This window comes from Saccopteryx leptura, chromosome 6 (genome assembly GCF_036850995.1).
Source record: "Saccopteryx leptura isolate mSacLep1 chromosome 6, mSacLep1_pri_phased_curated, whole genome shotgun sequence".
Classification (NCBI taxonomy): domain Eukaryota; kingdom Metazoa; phylum Chordata; class Mammalia; order Chiroptera; family Emballonuridae; genus Saccopteryx; species Saccopteryx leptura.
The window spans coordinates 101,925,395-101,946,313 of NC_089508.1; the positions used below are offsets into that span (position 1 = coordinate 101,925,395).

A 20,919-nucleotide genomic window follows, 5' to 3' on the forward strand; every position below is an offset into this window, starting at 1 on the left:
GTTTTGGACTCATTCAGGAAGGCAGAGTAAACACTTCTGACCTTCAGGACCGGTGAGTGGTGTGTGTGTGTGTGTGTGTGTGTGTGCGCGCGCGTGTGTGGTGTGTGTGTGGTGTGTGCGTGTGTGCGTGTGTGTGTGTGTGTGTGTGTGTGTGTGTGTGTGTGTGTGTGTGTGTAGATCTACCTTTGCATTAAGTAGCCACGGTCTGGGGAAAGCCCAGCCTAGATCACAGTGCTGTAGAGGTCTTTTGGAGACATATTAGCTGGGAAACACTGTCCTAGTTGGTAGGCACTTAATCAAGGTAACTGCTGAAACTGGTACACCAGATGTAACTAGGGAGTGAACAAAATTAATTTTTGGGTCACACCAAAATAGCATTTGAATAACATCTTGGCACAGATTTAAGTACCTTGAGAGAATAACAATTAAAAAAAATATACTAAGTAGATACTAGAGGAAAAAATACTCAAGTACCTGGTATATATATGTGGAGACCCCAGCAGATGGCTGGTAGCACCTGACAATGGAAAGTGAACTGCAATGTGACTCTGTCCAGGCTGTATCATCATCTCACAAGGTTAATGCTGAACTGTGACTACCAGCGTTCAGTGATTTTCACACTCACGAATTCATGTCCCAGACTGGTCAGCTTTACCTTGTTTCTGCACTTTCCTTTCTACAGGAAGACTCCTGACATTTCACACGGTTACTGACTTTGTAAGACTGTCAATTTTACGTGCTGTAGCAATGTGCTAGCCCACGATTCAGCAAATTTTTCTGTAAAGGATTTGATAGTAACTATCTTAAGCTTTCTGGGCCATATTAGTCTCTGTTGTGCCAATCAATGTTGTACACAAGCAGCTGTTGATAATACATAAATAAGCTTGGCTGAGTTCTAATAAAACTTTATTTATGGATACTGAAGTTAGAATTCATAAAAATTTCACATCATAAAAATATCCTTTTGATCTTTTTTTGGAATCACTTAAAAAAATTAAAGCTATGCTTACTTCTCTAGACTATATAAAAACAAGCAGCAGGCATAGTTTGCTAATCTAGGCTATTGACAGACATTTTAGAGACTTAAATAATGGCAATACTATGCACAGATACCAGAGTGTAATTCTAATACTAGTATCAAGCTTTAGTCATGCATCCACGACTTTATTGAAACAATCACCATCACTGTTTTTTGGATTAAAGCATTGGTCATACATTTAAATATTGCTATTATGTTTTATTTTAACTTTTATTCTCACAGAGAACTGTGAAGCTAACAATAAGGTAAATTACTTAAATGCTGCCTCTGATTACATAGTCACAACATTCCCATGCAGAGAATTAAAAACAGTACTCAAATGACTGACTATGGGGGGAGATATCTCTTCTAATGTAGAAAGGGAACATACCTTTTAAACAGGTAAATAATGGGCAATTCCAAACAATGCTTTTCACTCCTAAAAAGCCATTTGGCTACATCAAACCTAGCAACATTTCTTTCACCTAAATGCACAGGTGTGAATAATCAGTTGAGTTTGGAAAATGGAAATAGAGCTCCTTCTTTAAAACCAGAAAATAGCAGTATCCTGGTTTCTTTTCAAGCTAATACAACACTCAGCAATCATTCTTACATCTTAGATTTACATATCCCTGCAGATACAATGGTAAGCAGCAGATCTGGTATTTTAATATTAACACAAACAAATTGGCCACTTTTAGCTGAAGAATACTGTAAGACAACACAACAATTAGATCACAATTAAGCATGTGAGTATATTTCTAACTCCAGTTTCAGTAAGTGTATTTATGTGGAAAAATACATTTCTTCATGTAGTAATTTCAAAAAACTAAATCTTAATGATTCAAAATGAAAAGTATCTACTTAAGCTCTTAGGTCTGGTGGTTGCAGTGAAATATAGTCACATAACACAGTTTTGTACGCTGCAAACATTTTAATGGTTATTATTGAGCATACATTTTGGAAATTTTTTACTTCAAACTGCAACAAGTTAAATAAATGTTTATAATATACAAAGAAAATACAACCAAAAGTAAAACTTGCTTTAAGTGTGCCTTGCATCTAGACCAGTGTTTCTTTCCTTTCCCCCTTCATATATCTTTATTTTTGAACTGCAGCAACACACTTAAGAATTTGATCTTTATAGTATGGCATTTAGGAAATAAAAATATACCCCTACCTCAAAGAAATAAAAGGTTGTGCATGATTATATGCCAAACAAAGAAAGAACACTAGAATACTCTGATAGTGCAGGCATCATTAAAAAGGGAGGTTGGGGGCTTGAGATGCTCATAACTCTCTATGTTTTAAGGAAGCAGGATTTTTGACCAAGTAGCCTAAAAGCCAGCAAAACAGGGATCAGTGACAGCAAGTGTAGTGTATGAAGTATGAAATGACAAATTTTACACAAATACACTGTTAGAAATTTATGAGTGAACACTGAAGATCTGAGAAGCTGCTCTTTGGAACAGTCAAGTAGGACCACCTTATTCCAGTCACATAAGCCCTTGCAGCAACACAGTGTTCTGTGTTATATACTTGCTGGCTGGGTAGTTAAAGGATTTGTTTTGTCATTAGCAGCTAACAAACTTATTCCACATGTTCTTAAAGCCTTAATGGTGGAAAAAGGGCAAGTGTCATTAGTGTGGAGGATCACAGACTTCTCTTCACACAAACACAAGAGGCTTCACTAGTATTTTAAAAGTCTCTGATGTCTTCCATTACTCTCAAAAGCTCAATTGAGATGAAAGCCTTTTTCCATTGTAGCAGCTAGCAGGCGCTCTCTCATGATTTCCTCCGAAGAATACTCCGGCAACTTTAGATAATGGACACATGTATTCACTGATGGATAGCTTGCATCAGTAGCATCAACCTACAGACAGAAAAGTGAAAATAACAGAGGACCATGGCTTTAAATATTTACTTCTTGCCATCCTTAATAAGTTGGATTACCCATTAGCGAGGGTCTGTACCTTGCGTACAACTGTGAGTCTGGGGTGCAGATTAGCCAGTCCACCTGGAGGCAGAGTTGAACAACCTGTGGTAAACTGCAGGAATGCTTTCCTTTCATCTGAAGACATGCTACATAAAACCCTCACAAACCGCAGGAAACCAGGGCTAGAAGAAGAAAAATACACTTTTATTGACAGCTGATTTAAATGAAAAATACCACCACTACTTTGTAAGCCAGCAATAACCCACCCCCCCAAAAACAGTATCTACATGTCAGAATTAACAGCAATGTCTATAGTCTCTTAGGTAAGTATGAAATGAGCTGACACAAATAAGCCTAACCAGGCAGTGGCACAGTGGATAGAGAGTCGAACTGGGACGTATATGACCCAGGTTCAAAACCCCAAGGTTGCAAGCTTGAGCACGGGCTCATCTGGATTGAGCAAGGCTCACCAGCTTGAGCCCAAGGTCTCTGGCTTGAGCCAAGGGGTCACTTGGTCTGCTGTAGGCCCTCTGGTCAAGGCACATATGAGAAAGCAATCAATGAGAAACTAAGGTACCGCAATGAAGAATTGATGCTTCTCATCTCTCTCCCTTCCGGTCTGTCTGTCCCTATCTCTCTCTGTCACACACACACACACACACACACACACACACACACACACAAAAACTCCTTCAAGACTCTCATGTACTCAGTAAGAATTGAAACACTGATGGAATATAGGGATCAAACATGCAATAAAGTCAGCAAACCTCAAAATACACTTACATAACATTTATCCAAATATACCTAAAATTATCAAAGGGGATCTGAAATAATCCATTTTGCAACAGTGAAATAAACTACCACTATATGCCAAAACAAGGATGAATTTCATTTATTAAAAGCAGAATCAATCAATAGGAACAGTGATTTAATGACTAGAAAATAATATGATGGGGAAGGGGACTTCTGGAGTTATTTCTTATTCTGGGTACCAATTATATAGTTGTGTTCATTTTGTTAAAATTCTCCAAGCTATCCATGCAATTTGTGCACTTATCTGTTACACTGCAATAAAAACTTGACTTTAAAAAAATGCTATATACCAATGTCATTTAAGTTTAAAATAATTCATAACATTTTCTCATTTACATTAGTTTGGGAACTTTTTTTTAGGATTTTTTTTTTTTTTTAATGGGTGTACAACTGTGAACTGGGGTTTTTTTTTTTTTAATTTTTTTATTTATTCATTTTAGAGAGGAGAGGGAGAGACAGAGAGAGAGAGGGAGAGACAGAGAGAGAGAAGGGGGGGAGGAGCTGGAAGCATCAACTCCCATATGTGCCTTGACCAGGCAAGCCCAGGGTTTCGAACCGGCAACCTCAGCATTTCCAGGTCGACGCTTTATCCACTGCGCCACCACAGGTCAGGCCAGTTTGGGAACTTTTTTTAAAAAGTAACATATAGGGCTTGTAATCTTAACCCTTTGAGTAGTGAGTTTTTTCATGCTTGCTGACCCCTGGGAGCAAGTGTTTTTTTCAAAAAAATGAAATTAGTTCCAATTAGAGTTTTAGTAACTTAAAATTATGTTTGTTTGATAACCAATTTATGGAAACAAGAGGAACATATATTTGCCTTTTTTAATGTTACCTTACACATTTTCAAAATAAAAATTTTTGTACGATCGTACTCTGGACGGTCAGGAGGCATGAGGACATACATGAACATTCGTACTACTCAAAGGGTTAAATGTCAGAGATACGGAAAAATTAGTTGAGAGACTGTTTCAAATTAAAAACATTACAACAGCCCTGGCCGGGTAGCACATTTAATTACAGAAATTCTCCCAAGAAGCCAAGGCTGCGGGTTCGATTCCCAGTCATAATGAAGGCATAAACAAGTGTAACAACACATCAATGTTTCTCTACTCTCCCTTCCTCTCTCTAAAATCAGTAATATATGTATATATCACAACAAAATACAGTTTCCTGATACAGAAGATACAGGACTTGTCAGAAGTGTTATTAAAGACATCACTACTAGAATAGGGAGGACAGATTAGTTACTAGTATAGCATCATGAATTTGCTAGCTAATGTGCATACATGGGAGAATATCCACCTCAGGAAACATATACTAAAGTGTTTTGTTTTGTTTTTTTTTAACAGAGACAGAGAGAGAGAGTCAGACAGAGGGATAGACAGGGACAGACAGACAGGAGTGGAGAGATGAGAAGCATCAATCATTAGTTTTTCGTTGTGCACTGCGACACCTTAGTTGTTCATTGATTGCTTTCTCATATGTGCCTTGACCGCGGACCTTCAGCAGACCGAGTAACCCCTTGCTGGAGCCAGCGACCTTGGGTCCAAGCTGGTGAGCTTTGCTCAAACCAGATGAGTACGCGCTCAAGCTGGTGACCTTGGGGTCTCGAACCTGGGTCCTCTGCATCCCAGTCAGACGCTCTATCCACTGCGCCACTGCCTGGTCAGGCTGTTTGTTTGTTTTTAATTGAGAGGAGGGGAGATAGGGAGACAGACTCCTGCATGTGCCCTGACAGGGATCCATTGAGCAACCCCCGTCTGGGGCCAATGCTCGAATCAACTGAGCTTTCCTCAGCACCCTGGGCTGACGCTTAAACCAGTCAAACCACTGGCTGCAAGAGTGGAAGAGAAGCAGATGGTCGCTTCTCATGTGTGCCCTGACCGGGGATCAAACCTGGGACATCCACCAGCAGGCCAATGCTCTATCCATTTAGCAAACTGGCCAGGATCACTAAAGTATTAAAGAATGAAGGGACATGATATATGCAACATTCTCAAATGGTTCGGAAATAATAATGCACTTGTGTGTCTACACATTTATATACATTTATTATGTGTTGGTAGGTGTGTGTGTGTGTGTGTGTGTGTGTGTGTATAAATAAAGATAATATAAAGAAATACAGCAAAATATTAAAATATAGTTGGAGTCTGGATAAGGAGAATTCTTTCAACTTTTTTTTAATTTATTTTTTATTTTTTATTTATTCATTTTAGAGAGGAGAGGGAGAGACAGAGAGAGAGAGAGGAGAGACAGAGAGAGAGAAGGGGGAGGAGCTGGAAGCATCAACTCCCATATGTGCCTTGACCAGGCAAGCCCAGGGTTGCGAACCGGCGACCTCAGCATTTCCAGGTCGACGCTTTATCCACTGCGCCACCACAGGTCAGGCTCTTTCAACTATTCTTAAACCTTTCTATAAGTTTGAAATTATTTGAAAATAAAAGCAATATATAAGCAATAAAGCCTAAGGGTTTACAGTTTACCCAGTTCTTAAAATAATGAATTAAAACAGTGAGAAAAGGAATCTTAATATTAGCCAACACCCAGTTGTCTTTTTGTGTAAACTTAGTCTTATTAATGGATATGCATCTTGGTAATGGTGAGTCTTAACTGCTTTCTCACTTTATAAATGTAATTCACTGGCCAGGCCTGTGGTGGCATAGTGGATAGAGCATCGACCTGGAATGCTGAGGATGCCAGTTTGAAACTCTAAACATGCCCAGTCAAGGCACATACGACAAGCAACAAGCAATCAACAAACAACTAAAGTGAAGCAACAATGAGTTGATACTTCTCACTCCCCCATTCCTCTCTGTAAAATCAATCAATAAAAAATACTTGAAGAGGCCCTGGCCAGTAGGCTCAGTGGTAGAGCGTTGGCCTGGCATGTAGAAGTCCCGGGTTCAATTCCCAGCCAGGGCACACAGGAGAAGCGCCCATCTGCTTCTCCACCCCTCCCCCTCTCCTTCCTCTCTGTCTCTCTCTTCCCCTCCCACAGCCGAGGCTCCATTGGAGCAAAGATGGCTCGGGCGCTGGGGAAGGCTCCTTGGCCTCTGCCCCAAGCGCTAGAGTGGCTCTGGTCGCGGCAGAGTGATGCCCCAGAGGGGCAGAGCATCGCCCCCTGGTGGGTATGCCAGGTGGATCCCGGTCGGGTGCATGCGGGAGTCTGTCTGACTGTCTCTCCCCGTTTATAGCTTCAGAAAAATACCAAAAAAAAAACCTTGAAGAAAAAAATTTTAAATGTAATTCACTGAGTCAAATTCTTAAGATATTATCGACCATTTGATTTGGGGACAAATTTTATAAAATAATGAACACATACCTGTCACGTGTATAACCCAACTTAGGTTCAGTATAATTGATAATATCCTCTGCTGCCCAGGATGGTGACTGGTTTCCACAAAGTATCATTTGGACTTCTTCATGGCTGAAGGAACTTAATTTCTCCATTGGGAAAACTTTATTAAATCCATCTACATTATGTTAATAGCAAAAAGATCACACACAACTCAGTTTCTAGATCACAATTTTAAAATGCCAAATTTAAAATAAAAATATTAATAAATCTTTTGAATATATATATAAATTAAAACAGCTAGGAAAAACTGTTATCAAAAATGTGAACATTGAAAATATTCAGTCACTATGGTCAGTGACCAAATTCTAATAATTTCCCATTCTGTCATATAAGCCAGCCAAAGCTATGTTCTCATTTTCAAAACCAGTAAGTTTGGAAACAGTCTAATATATTTTGTTTCAATCTTCACCAGAAGAACTTAGGTTCTACCATGGTTTCATTCATCCTCATCATGTACTGTGGAAAGAATGCAACCTTACAACCACTAAAAAAGGAAGAAATGGAGCCAAAAGCAGGTCCCTTGTTACTCAGAAGGATTGAGTTGAGGGTATGCTACAGCTTGCAAATGTTCCAACCTATTCTAGGTACTATGCAGGACCTAATATCTGGAGGATAAAAAACTAGAAGGTAAATATAGAGATTACAAGCAATTCTTGACCATAGCAGTGCCTTAATTTCAACTGTCTCAAAGTAAAAGGAGAGAGATTAAGTTAAAGAAACTTAAAAATCACCTCTAAAGGCTTCCATCTGTTTCTGAATACCCGTATGCATACAAAAATCAAACATCAAATCCACATATTCTTCTGCATTATCCATTGTTATCATCTGCAAAGGAAAATTTGCCAACATTATTTTTAGTATCTAGGGATATTTCAGTAGTGACTAATAACTGGTTTCAGTAAGAGGACGATTCCAGAACTTAGAGCTCTATGAAAAGCAAAATTTTTACCTCATCTTCACCACTTGGCTTGAGATCCACAGCTGTAAAACCATATATTCTTGAAGAAGGGCAAAACTGAAAATTTAAACTGGAAGAACAAAACAGGATTTAGATTAACATTTGGCTACCACTGGTATTTAACTTTTATAATATTGCTGCCCAAACCATATCCCCCCCCACTTCAACAACATCAGTGTACTAGCTTAGATATTAAGTATGAGGCTTTTTTTTTTAAATGCAAACGGCAAACATAAAAACTATTAGGCCAAACCTGTTTACCGAACCTGGCTTTTCAAAGACTGCATGAAACCATTACCTTTCCATATTTCATTTCCCCCTATGGCACAAAAATGAATAATGAAAGATTTTTGCAATGAATTATAGTAGCAATGTGTTTACAAGGTGTTTTTTGTTTGTTTGCTTGCTTCACTAAAGTTAATTGTACCACCCTCCCATCAACCCCTGAATATAAGGAAGGGAGAGAAACTGGGAGGGAGGGAAAACAAGCCTTATTATAGTCAACTCAAAATCAGAGTAAAACATACCAAGGCTATAATAATTACATGTATATAAATTAACAGAATTTTATCATAGACCTGCAGCATTTGAGTTAGTTAATGTAGCCACTGAAGCCCTGGCCAGATAGCTCGGTTGGTTAGAGCACAATCCCAAAGCACAGAGGTTGCTGGTTCAATTCCCTGGTCAGGGCACATATAGGAACAGATCTATGTGCCTGTGTGTGTCTCTCCTCTCTCTCCCCCTCCCTTCCTATTCTCACTAAAATAAAAAAAATTTATAAAAATTTTAAATGCAGCCATTGGGAATAAGGCTTACTTACAAAGCAAGCTTTGCTAAGGAGGCTATGTATTTAATTACCTAATAAACTTATCAAAATATTTTTGGCTTTGGACTTTTTCACACAAGATATATACATTACATTTGACAAATCAATAATCTTTCAGAGGTTTGCTGACTAATACACTATACTCTGGTACTCTGTCTTTGTATTACTAGCAAATCAAAGGTTCAAATCAATAATCAATGTTTCCTATAGCATATTATTGGTCTTAACAGCTTTTTTTACTCACATATTGTAAATTAGTGGGGACGAAGAAATAAAACTATTAGAACCTATTCATCTATGAGGTTGAAGAATGTTTATATAAAAAGCTTACCCTAAATCCTCTATGCTAAGTGGAGGCCCAGATCCTGATGGATTCTTCAGCACTAATTCCTGTAATTTTGTGTTTTTCTCATCTTCAGAAAGACCTTTGTTGCTTAAAATATGGCGCCTCTTGATAGCAAGGTCTTTTATTTCCTTTAAAAATCTGGCTCTATGTGGGTTTACTAGTTCAAAGTCTTCCCAAGTTAAAATTCCATTAAACCAAGCTGGAGGCTTTGGTTTGGGGGGGTCCAGAATAAACTCTGACTTTGAATCCTCTTCAAAGCTTCCCACTGAGAGTGAATCATGACCTTCTTCTGTAGATGCTTCAGACTGACTTTCAGTACAGTGTAAGTCTCTGTCACCTCGTGACTCATAAATCAGTTTACTGATATTGCTTTTAATGTCACCCATACACATAAGTTTAAAGAAAGGCTTAGAAATAGGTAAGTCCACAAGTCTATTGTCTTGAATACATTTGGCCAAGAAAATTCCAAGGAAATGAAAGAGTTTTGTGATCCTTTCAAGTTCATCACTATCTTGTGGAAATGGTGCCGTGAACAGTCCACATGACCTCTGCACATAGTATCCAGGAGGTTTCAACCCACCTCCGAGGTCAACCTAATTTTTTAGAGGGAAAATTTAAGTAAAATTAAAAATCCATAAACATTAAATATCTTCAATGTAGTCATCTAAAAGTACTTACATATACAGTAAATTACCAAGTTACAAACATCTGACTTAAGTACAACTCATACTTACAAATGGAGCACCAAAAGGGCTATTGGTATTCAACTGCAGTTGGGCATCAGTGAAAACAATATCGTTAAGAGTTACTTGACTCCCGCGGCAAAGAACTAGCCAATAGTTCTTTGGTAATGAAGACCTTATGGAACTAGAGCAACAAATGCTATAGCATTTAGGGAAGAAAACAGGGACCTAGAGACTCCAGAACCAAGAAAGTTTTCTGCAAAAGAGTTAGCTGATGCTTTTTGTCTCACTGAAGCAGGAATGGCAAAGATAGAGAAGCAATATCCTGATACAGAGAGGTTCATCAAAGTTAACCATACAGTTACCAAAGGCCTGAGATGCTACAGAGCCATTTACAATGAGGAAAGGGACAGCTCTGTGCAAACCTCCCTGAGGCCTACTTCAAGAAACTGACTCCAGCAGACTCAGACCCTGACTTTCTAACACCAGTCCGGTCCTCTCCAAGTCCATCATTTCTGCATCATCAAAAATTGTTTAAGGTTGTATTTGAAAATGTTTAAGTATTTATATGCAGAGAAAAGTAAAAATAAAGACTATGTTACAATAAACATCTAACTTGCATTTAATAGGTAAATGTACCTGTTTCAACTTACAAATTCAATTTAAGAACAAATCTACAGAACCTAGCTCGTTCATAACCCAAAGACTTCCTATATACATTTTATTAAATTATTTTTTGTGACCCTGGCTGGTTGGTTCAGCAGTAGAGCACTGACCCAGTGTGTGGAAGTGCCAAATTCAATTTCCATCAGGGCACACAGGAAAAGTGACCATCTGCTTCTTCCCCCCTTCCTCTCCCTCTCTTTCCCTTTTTCTCTTCCCCTCCCACAGCCATTGCTCGATTGATTTAAGCACACTGGCCCAGGCACTGAGGATGGCTCTGTCAAGCCTCCACCTCAGGTACTAAAAAGCTCGGTTGTGAGCATGGCCCCAAATGGATGTTGCCAGGTGGATCCTGGTCAGAGCACATGCAGGAGTCTGTGTCATGTATCTGCCCTCCTCTCACTTCAAAAATATATGTATATATTTTTTGTGACTAATATTGTCCTTTAAAAACATTTTAATATTAAGATTATTGAATAATAAATTAAGATTCAAAAAACCTGGCTTGTATTCTAAAAGCATCACTTTTTTTTTAATACTTTCCAAAAGCAAAATCACAAATCAAATCATTTAATGGAAAACAAATCTTACATGACGAGACTCATCATCTGGAAAGTTATCATCACAAAGCCAAGCTCCCAAGTCAGTTCTCTGGAATTCTGCTGCCACCAGAGCATAAAACTCTAATGTGGGTCCCAAGCCAGTTCCTTCTTCTCCCAAAAATTCAACCTAAAATATTAATGAGTAAATTATAGGAAGAAATTAGCTTAAATGATCCCATTCTTGCCAAAATTAGTCACATCCAATTCAGTGATAAAGCTATTTTATAGCAGCAGTATAATATATACAAACAACATGGAAGTTTTTTTCATGTTTTTTGTATACTATTACATGTTTAAACACTATGATAAGCATTATTCAAAAGTTACTTCTCCCAACAATCCTACAAAATAGACTGCAGTACTTTCTCTTTATCCATGAAAGATATGTTCCAAGATTCCAAGCGGATGCCTAAAACCATGAATAGTACCAAACCCTATATATACTCTATTTTTTTATAAGTACCTATGAAAAGTTTAATTTATAAGTTAGGCACAACAGGAGAGTAACAATAATAATTAAATATAAAAATATACTTAATGAAAGTTATGTGAATGTGGTCTCTCTCATATATCTGATAACTGAGACACCTAATAAGTGCCTAACAGGCAGGTAATATATACAGCATGGATACACCAGACAAAGGGGTGATTCACAAGCAGCAAAACAATGCGCCATGCTCAGAATGAGGGGCAATTTAAAAGTTATGAAATGTTTATTTCTGAAATTTTTCATTTAATATTTATTATTGGACCAGTGTTGCTTGAAAGTAACTGAAACCACAGAAAATGAAACAATAAATATGGGCAGACTACATCTTCTCTTTTTTACACCACAGGAAACCAAATTTCAGAAAGAAGGACAATCATTTGTTCGAGGAAAATGATGGTGTACAGATTTGCATGTGTCTATGCAACACCAAAATCTAAACTCTCCCACTTATTTCTGACTTCAGGCTTTCACTTTAAAGGTTCTTATCCATACTCTACCTGTTCAAAAAACAATTTGCGGCAGCTTAGAAAAATACATAATGAGGCCCTGGCCAGTTGGCTCCGTGGATAGAGCATTGGCCTAGCGTGTGGACATCCCACATTTGATCCCCGGTCAGAGCACACATGAAAAGTGACCACCTGCATCTCTTCTCCTCCCTCTCCCTCTTCTCTTTCTCTTGCCCTGTCGCAGCCAGTGGCTCAACTGGTTCGAGTGTTGGCTTCAGGCACTGAGAATAGCTCATTTGACTCAAGCATTGGCCCCAGGCGGGGATTGCGGGGTTGATCCCAGTCAGGGTACATGCAGTTGTTTGTCTCTCTGTCTCCTCTCCTCTCAAAAAAAACCCACACACAGTGCATAGTAAAACTAAATAAACAAATAGTTGAAGATTATCTAGGTTAGAGGAATATATGGGTAGAAAGAATAGGCTTTATACATTTTCTAGAGATAAAGTTGTCATGATCAATCTGTAATCCAAAAGATGAGCCTGCTGAATGGTTTAAATCTGTTGACGGGAGATAGAGTTCTTCCATTATCCCTCAGATAAGAAATAAGATATATATAATATATAATCAATTATGTCTAGAATACATCTCTATTGTAAATATACTGAATTTCATACTGCCATTTATTACATCTGTCAACACAGACTAATTATAATACCAAGCACAATTTAAGTGAAACAATATTATAAAAATGTGCTCCAAAAATGTGTGTCTAATAGCATAGCTTAATATAAACATAACATTTAAGAGTATCAAAAGGAATCCTTTGTACTATTATTTGGTCCAGGCTTTGTTAAGAAATGGAGCCCTGGCCATTTGGCTTAGCGGTAGAGTGTCGGTCCAGCGTATGGAAGTCCTGGGTTTGATTCCTGACCAGGGCACACAGGAGAAGCGCCCTTCTGCTTGTCCACCCTTCCCCCTCTCCTTTCCCTCTATCTCTCTCTTCCCCTCCCACAGCCAAGGCTCCATTGGAGCAAAGTTGGCCGGGGCACTGAGGATGGCTTCATGGCCTCTATCTCAGGCGCTAGAATGGCTCCAGTTGCAACAAAGCAATGGCCCAGATGGGCAGAGCATTACCCCCTGGTGGGCATGCCGGGTGGTTCCCGATTGAGCACATGCAGGAGTCTGTCTGCCTCCCTGCTTCTCACTTCAGAAAAATACAAAAAAAAGAAATGAAGAAATGGTGGTATCCTTCAAAGAGATCAAGCACTTGCCCATCTTAAGAGTAAAGACATTCTTTGATGCTCATGAAATCTCAAGATCCTGATCCCTGAGGTGAGCTAACACCCTCTTATGAAAGACGTTCTGCAAGAGGAGGCCTTGCAAAGAAGGTAGAGAAATTCCTCCACTATCTAATGCAGTTTTTATGCTGTGGAATACACAGACTGGTTGCTTCTGTCTTCCTATATACAAACACATTTTATATGAGGCACCTCAAGAACTGATTTCCGATCTGCATGTATTTGCATGACGTTCTCAGCCCATTCCATCAGTGATTCACCACGTGGAACTTTCACTCTTTCATGCTTGAGACGACCAACTCGAAACTCTCCCGGATCATCTCGCCTTACACTACTTGTGGTCCTTGTTCTCTCCACAGTGGCTTCACGTCGGTTTTGTAACCACACTATTGCTCTGGAATAGAAAAATATCTATGTAGCTGCAGCAAACAGCAAAAATTTAATGAACTACAAAATTAGTATATAAAAATATAAACAAACATTTCCTAATTAGAAAAACTAAAAAATGGTTAAGCTATCTTTATTACTTTGATACAAACTAAAAGCCACTGTTAAAATGGTATTTTGATTTTGAGAGCATTTTTTCAGTCTGTTGAGATCTCACTCCCAGGTGTATCCCGTTTGGCTCAAATAAATTCTAATAATAACTTATTTAAAAATTTTTTAAATATTAGTGTGATTTTAAAACATTTCCTTTTTAGCAACACAGAGCTAACCCATCTAGGGTTGGTTAAACTAGGAATAAGATGAAAGATCCACTCTCATGTATACATGTTACAATTTTTTGGTAATCTCAACTCAAGTAAGTACTTTGAGAATCAATTTGCTCATCTATAAAACAGCAAACATAAATCAATGCCATTTATCACACCAGGCCTATAGTTCCATGTACACAAATGTTTTATAAATGGTATAAAATGATATAACATAACTTATTCAGGAAAAAAAATAGTTCCATTTTAAATTATAACTTTTTAAAATCTAACTCTGAACAAAACACCCAAAAAAGTCCTGCCCTCATGAAAGTTTTATTTAGTAGAGACAGAAAAATAAAAATAAGTAAAAGATGTAGTATATTAGATGACCAGTGGGGAGATATATTTGCAAGCGTTTAATTGGATATTCCTAGGAACTTTAGCAACTAATTTATGTAAGCTAATCAAGAACTGTACAGTAAATGCTAGCTGACAGAAAACAATCTTGTCTGACCTGTGGTGATGCAGTGGATAAATTGTTGACCTGGAACACTGAGGTCTGCAGTTTGAAACCCCAGGCTTGCCCAGTCAAGGCACATGTGAGAAGCAACTACTACAAGTTTGATGCTTTCTGCTCCTACAACCCTTTCTCTGTCTCTCCTCTCTCTAAAATCAATAAATAAATTTTTTTTTTTTTTTTTGCATTTTTCTGAAGCTGGAAACAGGGAGAGACAGTCAGACAGACTCCCACATGCGCCCAACCGGGATCCACCCGGCACGCCCACCAGGGGCGACGCTCTGCCCACCAGGGGGCGATGCTCTGCCCATCCTGGGCGTCACCATGTTGCGACCAGAGCCACTCTAGCGCCTGAGGCAGAGGCCACAGAGCCATCCCCAGCGCCCGGGCCATCTTTGCTCCAATGGAGCCTCGGCTGCGGGAGGGGAAGAGAGAGACAGAGAGGAAGGCACGGCGGAGGGGTGAAGAAGCAAATGGGCGCTTCTCCTGTGTGCCCTGGCCGGGAATCGAACCCGGGTCCTCCGCACGCTAGGCCGACGCTCTACCGCTGAGCCAACCGGCCAGGGCTAAATAAATATTTTTTAAAAAGGAAAGAAAACAGTCTAGTTGGCCCTCTGTACCCACAAATGTGGAACCCACGAATACAGAGGGCTAAGGGACTTGAGCAACTGCAGGCTTTGATCCTCAGAGGTCCTGAAACCAACCTCCCACAGATTCCAAGGGATGACTGTACTCCAACCTACACTATTCCAAGAGAGCATATTTCCAACTGGAAACAAAATATTTCAATTTTTACAAAAACAACAACTAAATATATTCCCTTCATCAGTCTTGATATAAAGTATATTTGTATATTCTGAGCATATCTAACATTAAAAAATTCTAAAAATATAAAGGATACACCTCCTACCTTGATGCACCAAATGCAGTACATGTGAAATAAAGCTGTCTAGTTTCAAACGGTATTAGAAAAGGACACTTGCTGGTTAACTGTTCACACCAATCTGGCAGAGCACCACTTGCCAATGCCAATGGTTCCTGAAAAATAACAATGTCTTAAGGCAATTATTTAAAAAGACAAAAGGGAGCTAATTCTTAAATGTACTGTAATTAAAACTATTGCAAAGGACTATATTGTACAAATCATTGAATCAGAGGAACACGAGAGATGATGGGAGGCAGTAAAAGAAGGAGAGGCAATACTTTGAAAATCCAACAATTAGAGATTGAAGAGTTTAACTATCTGATTTTATTACCTCAATCTGCTGCAAAATTTTTGTTGTGATTTTTTTGCTAGTGAATTCATCTGGTGGGAAAGTAAACTGAGGCTGCTCATCACCTTCTGTAAAATTAACAAAATAAATAAAAAAATAAACTGACTTGCTTTTTAAAATGCTATGGAAATGAAATAGGCTTCTTACACACCTTCTTGGGATATTCTTGAATAAGGGTCACTTGCAACTATATACAAAATGCGCAGAAGCTGAAGGACATCTTCTACTCCACAGGAATTCTGTCCATTGCCTGCTTTGGCCTGAGGTTGTTCTTTTGTCAGATTAAGAATATCACTACTTTGAAGAGTAGAAATGGCCCCCTGGTTTATGCCAGACTTTGTTCCATGCTCACAAAAATCCTGAGGAAACAATTAGCCAAACTAGCCATTAGTTACATTTTCAAGAAAAGCAATATATCATCCAATTATTATTACATTAAAAAGGTTGGAATTTTTCAAAGAACTGCCTTGTTTTTAAATAAAAAGGATATTATTACTCCAGTAGAAAATTAATAGGTTCTAAACCATTAAAATTCCCAAATAAAATAAAAACTACTATAAAGCACAGTTAAAATTATGCACTAGATTCTAATGCCATAAACCATATTTGAAATTTTAGCACTGGCATATTAATGTTAAATCTACCTCTTTTTTTTTAGTATTAGATTCCAATAAAACTCTCTTCCTTAAGAATCTTTGAAAGGTGCAAAAATAAAGCACAAAGCCATTCCCAATGAAAAGTGTTTTAATGCCAGTATATACCTTATATGCAGCTATGAGCTGAGAACAATTTCTGTTTTTCCTAATACTTTTATTAGTGCCAGTTAATTTCCAATGGCGAAGGAAAGCGGCGTCGGCATTCTTCTGCAGGTAGGTTATCAAGTCATTCTTTGGTAATTCATCAGTGCCAAGGTACTGTTCCACATGCTCTATAGACCAACAGCCCTAAAACAGGGAAAACCAAATGTTGGCCTTTCCTGATCATAAAGTCTATCCTAGTTCACATGCATTACGGAAGGTAGCTTTAAGATCATGCATTTAACCTGATTTAAAGAATTCCATGTTAGTGATTTTTCCCTCAACTGTCCAACTGACAGTGTTTTTCTTTTTTTTCCTAAATAGTTAAAAATAAGAGCCATTTAAAAAAAATAACTTACCATTTTTTCATTTTCCTTTTCTTTGTCAGAATCCTTCATCTCTCTGTACATGATTCTAAACATGAAGATATAACTCAAGTTAATTCATAAATCAAATGATCTGTGGTTATTCCCAGTAAGACTTTAGTTTTTTATTTATTTTTATTTTTTTTTTATTTTTATTTTTCGAGTTTTTTAAAAAAACAAACAAATGATGCCATTCATTAACCATATGCTTATATTAAACACTAAACTCAGGGAGAATTTATGAGAAAAAAATATTAATTTGTTAAATAGTAGAAAGTAGCACAAATCATATTCCTGAAAGAGTTATGCTTTATAAATTCAGCATTATTACAAATAAAACATACATCAAACCCTGAATTTATAAAGATATAAAGTAACATGTAAGGTAGTTGAGATTAAATTTTAAACTCTAATAAAAATTGAAGGACGACTGGCATAATGACCTTCTGTTCTTTCTCAAAAGGACCTAGATTACTTCATTAGACATTACATAGGATTATTAATGTTAAGAGAACATAAGAAATAAATACTAACAAAAGTAAAGTCACATAAGAAAATTATATAATTTTTATTATTTATATAATATAAACATAATATAAAATATGTATAAATTATATAGTTTAATATCAAAATATTACAGTATAAAATATAAATATATTTTATGTAAACAATAAACTATTATTATAGGTAATATTGAGCACTTTCTACATCACAAAGAGTACTGAACATTTCACATTTATTAATTCACTGATTTCTCACAACCACTCTCATTTTACAGATTAAGAAAGTAAGATAATAAAATGTTAAATAAATTTGCCCAAGGTCACTGATAATCATTTGCTGACTGAATGAATGAATGAATGAATGAACGAACGAACAAAGAGAGGTAAGCTTCACTCACAGACCCTAAAACAAGTAACAAAGAGAAAATATTTAGTATTTCAAACACAACCCCAATCAAAGAGTTCAACAATTATTACATAGGAACTAGTTTTAACTATTTCTAAAGTTACTTTCAGTTGTAAACCTTAACCTTCCTGCATCAGGAGTCAAAAATGATTTTATCTGTCCCTGTAAAACCAACAAAACAAACACCAAATCTTTTCTGTTCCTCCTATAATCCAAATATAAAAACACAATGCTTCTTGGCCATATACTATAAAAATATCTACTTTAAAAAATTAAATTAAAATCTCTTACGTGTATGTTGGCTCCCAAATACGCCTAAGTTTATCTGATTTCACATTGCCATTACAGGATAATTGAAGCAATTTTTGTACATAATAAAAGATGGTTGATCTAAAATTAGTGAGTGGTAATTCAACCTCACGAGTTGTTCCAAGACCCGTTACTTTCAAAGTAAGGGCTAATCGAGGTGATGGAGTACATTCAACTTCTTCCAAGAGTTCTGAATGAGGTGTTCCTAAAAATATGAAACATGTGAAAAGCAATCACACTAAAAGAAGCAGTCCAGAAAGAACACTATCCTCAGAGACGATGCTAGAGAAATGTAAACCTTTTTTGCCATACATTAGCCAACAGTGTCAGCTACTTAACTCCACTGACCTCAACGTTTTTTTTTTCAAATGGGAATAATATACCTAGGTTACTTAAAGACAGAGTATAGAGTAGAACTTATGCATATGATATGGATCATTTTTATTAGGAAACATGCTAACATATTTTGCAAACATTTTACTTTTATGAATAAGAAAACTAAAATTATTCATATTTCTACATCCTGAGAAAAACCACATACTTTGGTCAATGACCTGTCAACCTTTTGCTTGTATTGAAAGAGTGGATTGTGAGGTACGTACACACACACATGTAGGTTCCATATTTGGTGTGTACTCTCCTCCTCTTTATTAGTGCAGAAATCTTTTCCTAATATCATTAGATAGGTTTTCAAAGTATTTTATTCACTACATGACATCCCATTATATCTTTAGTCAAATCTTGTTCTCTGACTCTGACCCTCCTGTCTCTCTCTTATTAGGACACAGGTGATTACACTGGGCTCAACCAGATAATCCCAGATCATCTCCGCATCTCAAAATCTTTATTTAATCACATCTGTAAAATCTCTTTGTCATGTTAAAGGTAAAATATAAACAAGCTCTAAAGGTTAGAATCCACATTATCATTGGGGGGCCATTAGTGTACCAACCACACGCAAAATACAGTTGTAAGAAGTGGCCTGACTGGCTTGGTCTGTGGTGGCAGGGTGGATAGAGCACTGGCCTGGAATACTGAGGTCTCAGGTTCAAAACCTCAAGGTCACCATCTCGGGTGCGGACTCATCTGACTTGAGCATGGGATCATTAACATGATATCATGGTCACTGGCTTGAAGCCCAAGGTTACTGGCTCAGCTTGAGTCCCCACCCTGGTCAACGCATGAAATGAGAAGCAATCAATGAAGAACTAAAGTGATGCAACTATGAGTTGATGCTTCTCACCTCTGTACCTTCCTGTCTCTTTCCCTCTCCCTCACGCTAAAATAGAGTTAGAAGAGACGGAGCTGCCACCGAGGCTGACTGACTCCAGAGGTTCTAACTGAAACCTTTGTACAGCTTTTCAAAAAAGATAAAGAAGAGTAATCCTTAGCAATTTTGATCCAGTAGAAAATAGAATATAAGTTATCCAACTTTAACTGAAGCCTTGCTTTTAAAATCACACAAATACAAAACAATGTTTTTACAAGACTATATAGCTCCCTCTTAAAAATATGTATTTTTTAAGAACTGTGGCTAATGTATTTTCCTACAAACTTTTACTTATAACCAGCATATTACTTTTCTAATTGTCTATAACTATCTTATTTTTTTTTTTTTTTTTGTATTTTTGTATTTTTCTGAAGCTGGAAACGGGGAGGCAGTCAGACTCCCGCATGCGCCTGACCGGGATCCACCCGGCACGCCCACCAGGGGGCGATGCTCTGCCCATCTGGGGCGTCGCTCTGTTGCGACCAGAGCCACTCTAGCGCCTGGGGCAGAGGCCATGGAGCCATCCCTAGTGCCCGGGCCAACTTTGCTCCAATGGAGCCTTTGCTGCAGGAGGGGAAGAGAGAGACAGAGAGGAAGGAGAGGGGGAGGGGTGGAGAAGCAGATGGGCACCTCTCCTGTGTGCCCTGGCTGGGAATCGAACCCAGGACTTCTGCACGCCAGGCTGACGCTCTACCACTGAGCCAACCGGCCAGGGCCTCTTTTTTTTTTTTTTTTTAAAGAGAGAAACAGACAGACAGATGGGCACAGACAGGAAGGGAGATGAGAAGCATCAATTCATAGTTGCGGCACCTTAGTTGTTCACTGATTGCTTTCTCCTATGTACCTTGACAGAGGGGCTCCAGCAGAGCAAGTAACCCCTTGTTCAAGCCAGTGATCTTGAGCTTCTAGCCAGTGACTTTTGGCCTCAAGACTGCAACCATGGGGTCATGTCTATGATCCAACACTTAAGCCAGCAACCTCACGCTCAAGCCGGTGACCTCAGGGTTTCAAACCTGGGTCCTCACCATCCTAGGCCAATGCTCTATCCACTGCGCCACCACCTGGTCAGGCTTCATATCTATTAAAATTAACTCATGGCCCTAGCTGTTTTGCTCAATGGTAAAGCATTGGCCTGGCATGTGGATATCCCAGGTTCGACTGCCAGTCAGGGCACACAGGAGAAGCGACCATCTGCTTCTCTACCCCTTTTCCTCCTCCTTCTCACTCTCTCTCTCTCTCTCTTCCCTTCCAGGAGCCATGGCTCAATTGCTTTGAGTACACTGGCCCTGGACACTGAGGATGGCTCCACGGGGCCTCCACCTCAACCTAAAAATAGCTTGGTT

General features: G+C 38.3%; 1 protein-coding gene across 3 annotated transcripts in view; it reads right to left on the reverse strand.

Annotated features, from left to right (window-relative positions):
• Positions 1-1,222: 1,222 nt before the first annotated feature.
• HECTD1 (HECT domain E3 ubiquitin protein ligase 1) overlaps positions 1,223-20,919 on the reverse strand; it is a 108,452-nt gene continuing 88,755 nt past the window's right edge. For all 3 annotated transcript variants that reach the window (XM_066341676.1, XM_066341675.1, XM_066341678.1), the window contains 14 exons: positions 18,289-18,511; positions 17,083-17,137; positions 16,688-16,870; positions 16,078-16,285; positions 15,909-15,994; positions 15,563-15,690; positions 13,633-13,834; positions 11,196-11,333; positions 9,244-9,851; positions 8,078-8,156; positions 7,860-7,953; positions 7,093-7,243; positions 2,992-3,136; positions 1,223-2,891 (listed from right to left, as the gene is read on the reverse strand). In XM_066341676.1, the coding sequence (XP_066197773.1) occupies positions 2,754-2,891; positions 2,992-3,136; positions 7,093-7,243; positions 7,860-7,953; positions 8,078-8,156; positions 9,244-9,851; positions 11,196-11,333; positions 13,633-13,834; positions 15,563-15,690; positions 15,909-15,994; positions 16,078-16,285; positions 16,688-16,870; positions 17,083-17,137; positions 18,289-18,511 (2,438 nt within the window). In that variant the 3' untranslated portion in view covers positions 1,223-2,753. The remainder of the gene's footprint in view (positions 2,892-2,991; positions 3,137-7,092; positions 7,244-7,859; positions 7,954-8,077; positions 8,157-9,243; positions 9,852-11,195; positions 11,334-13,632; positions 13,835-15,562; positions 15,691-15,908; positions 15,995-16,077; positions 16,286-16,687; positions 16,871-17,082; positions 17,138-18,288; positions 18,512-20,919) is intronic.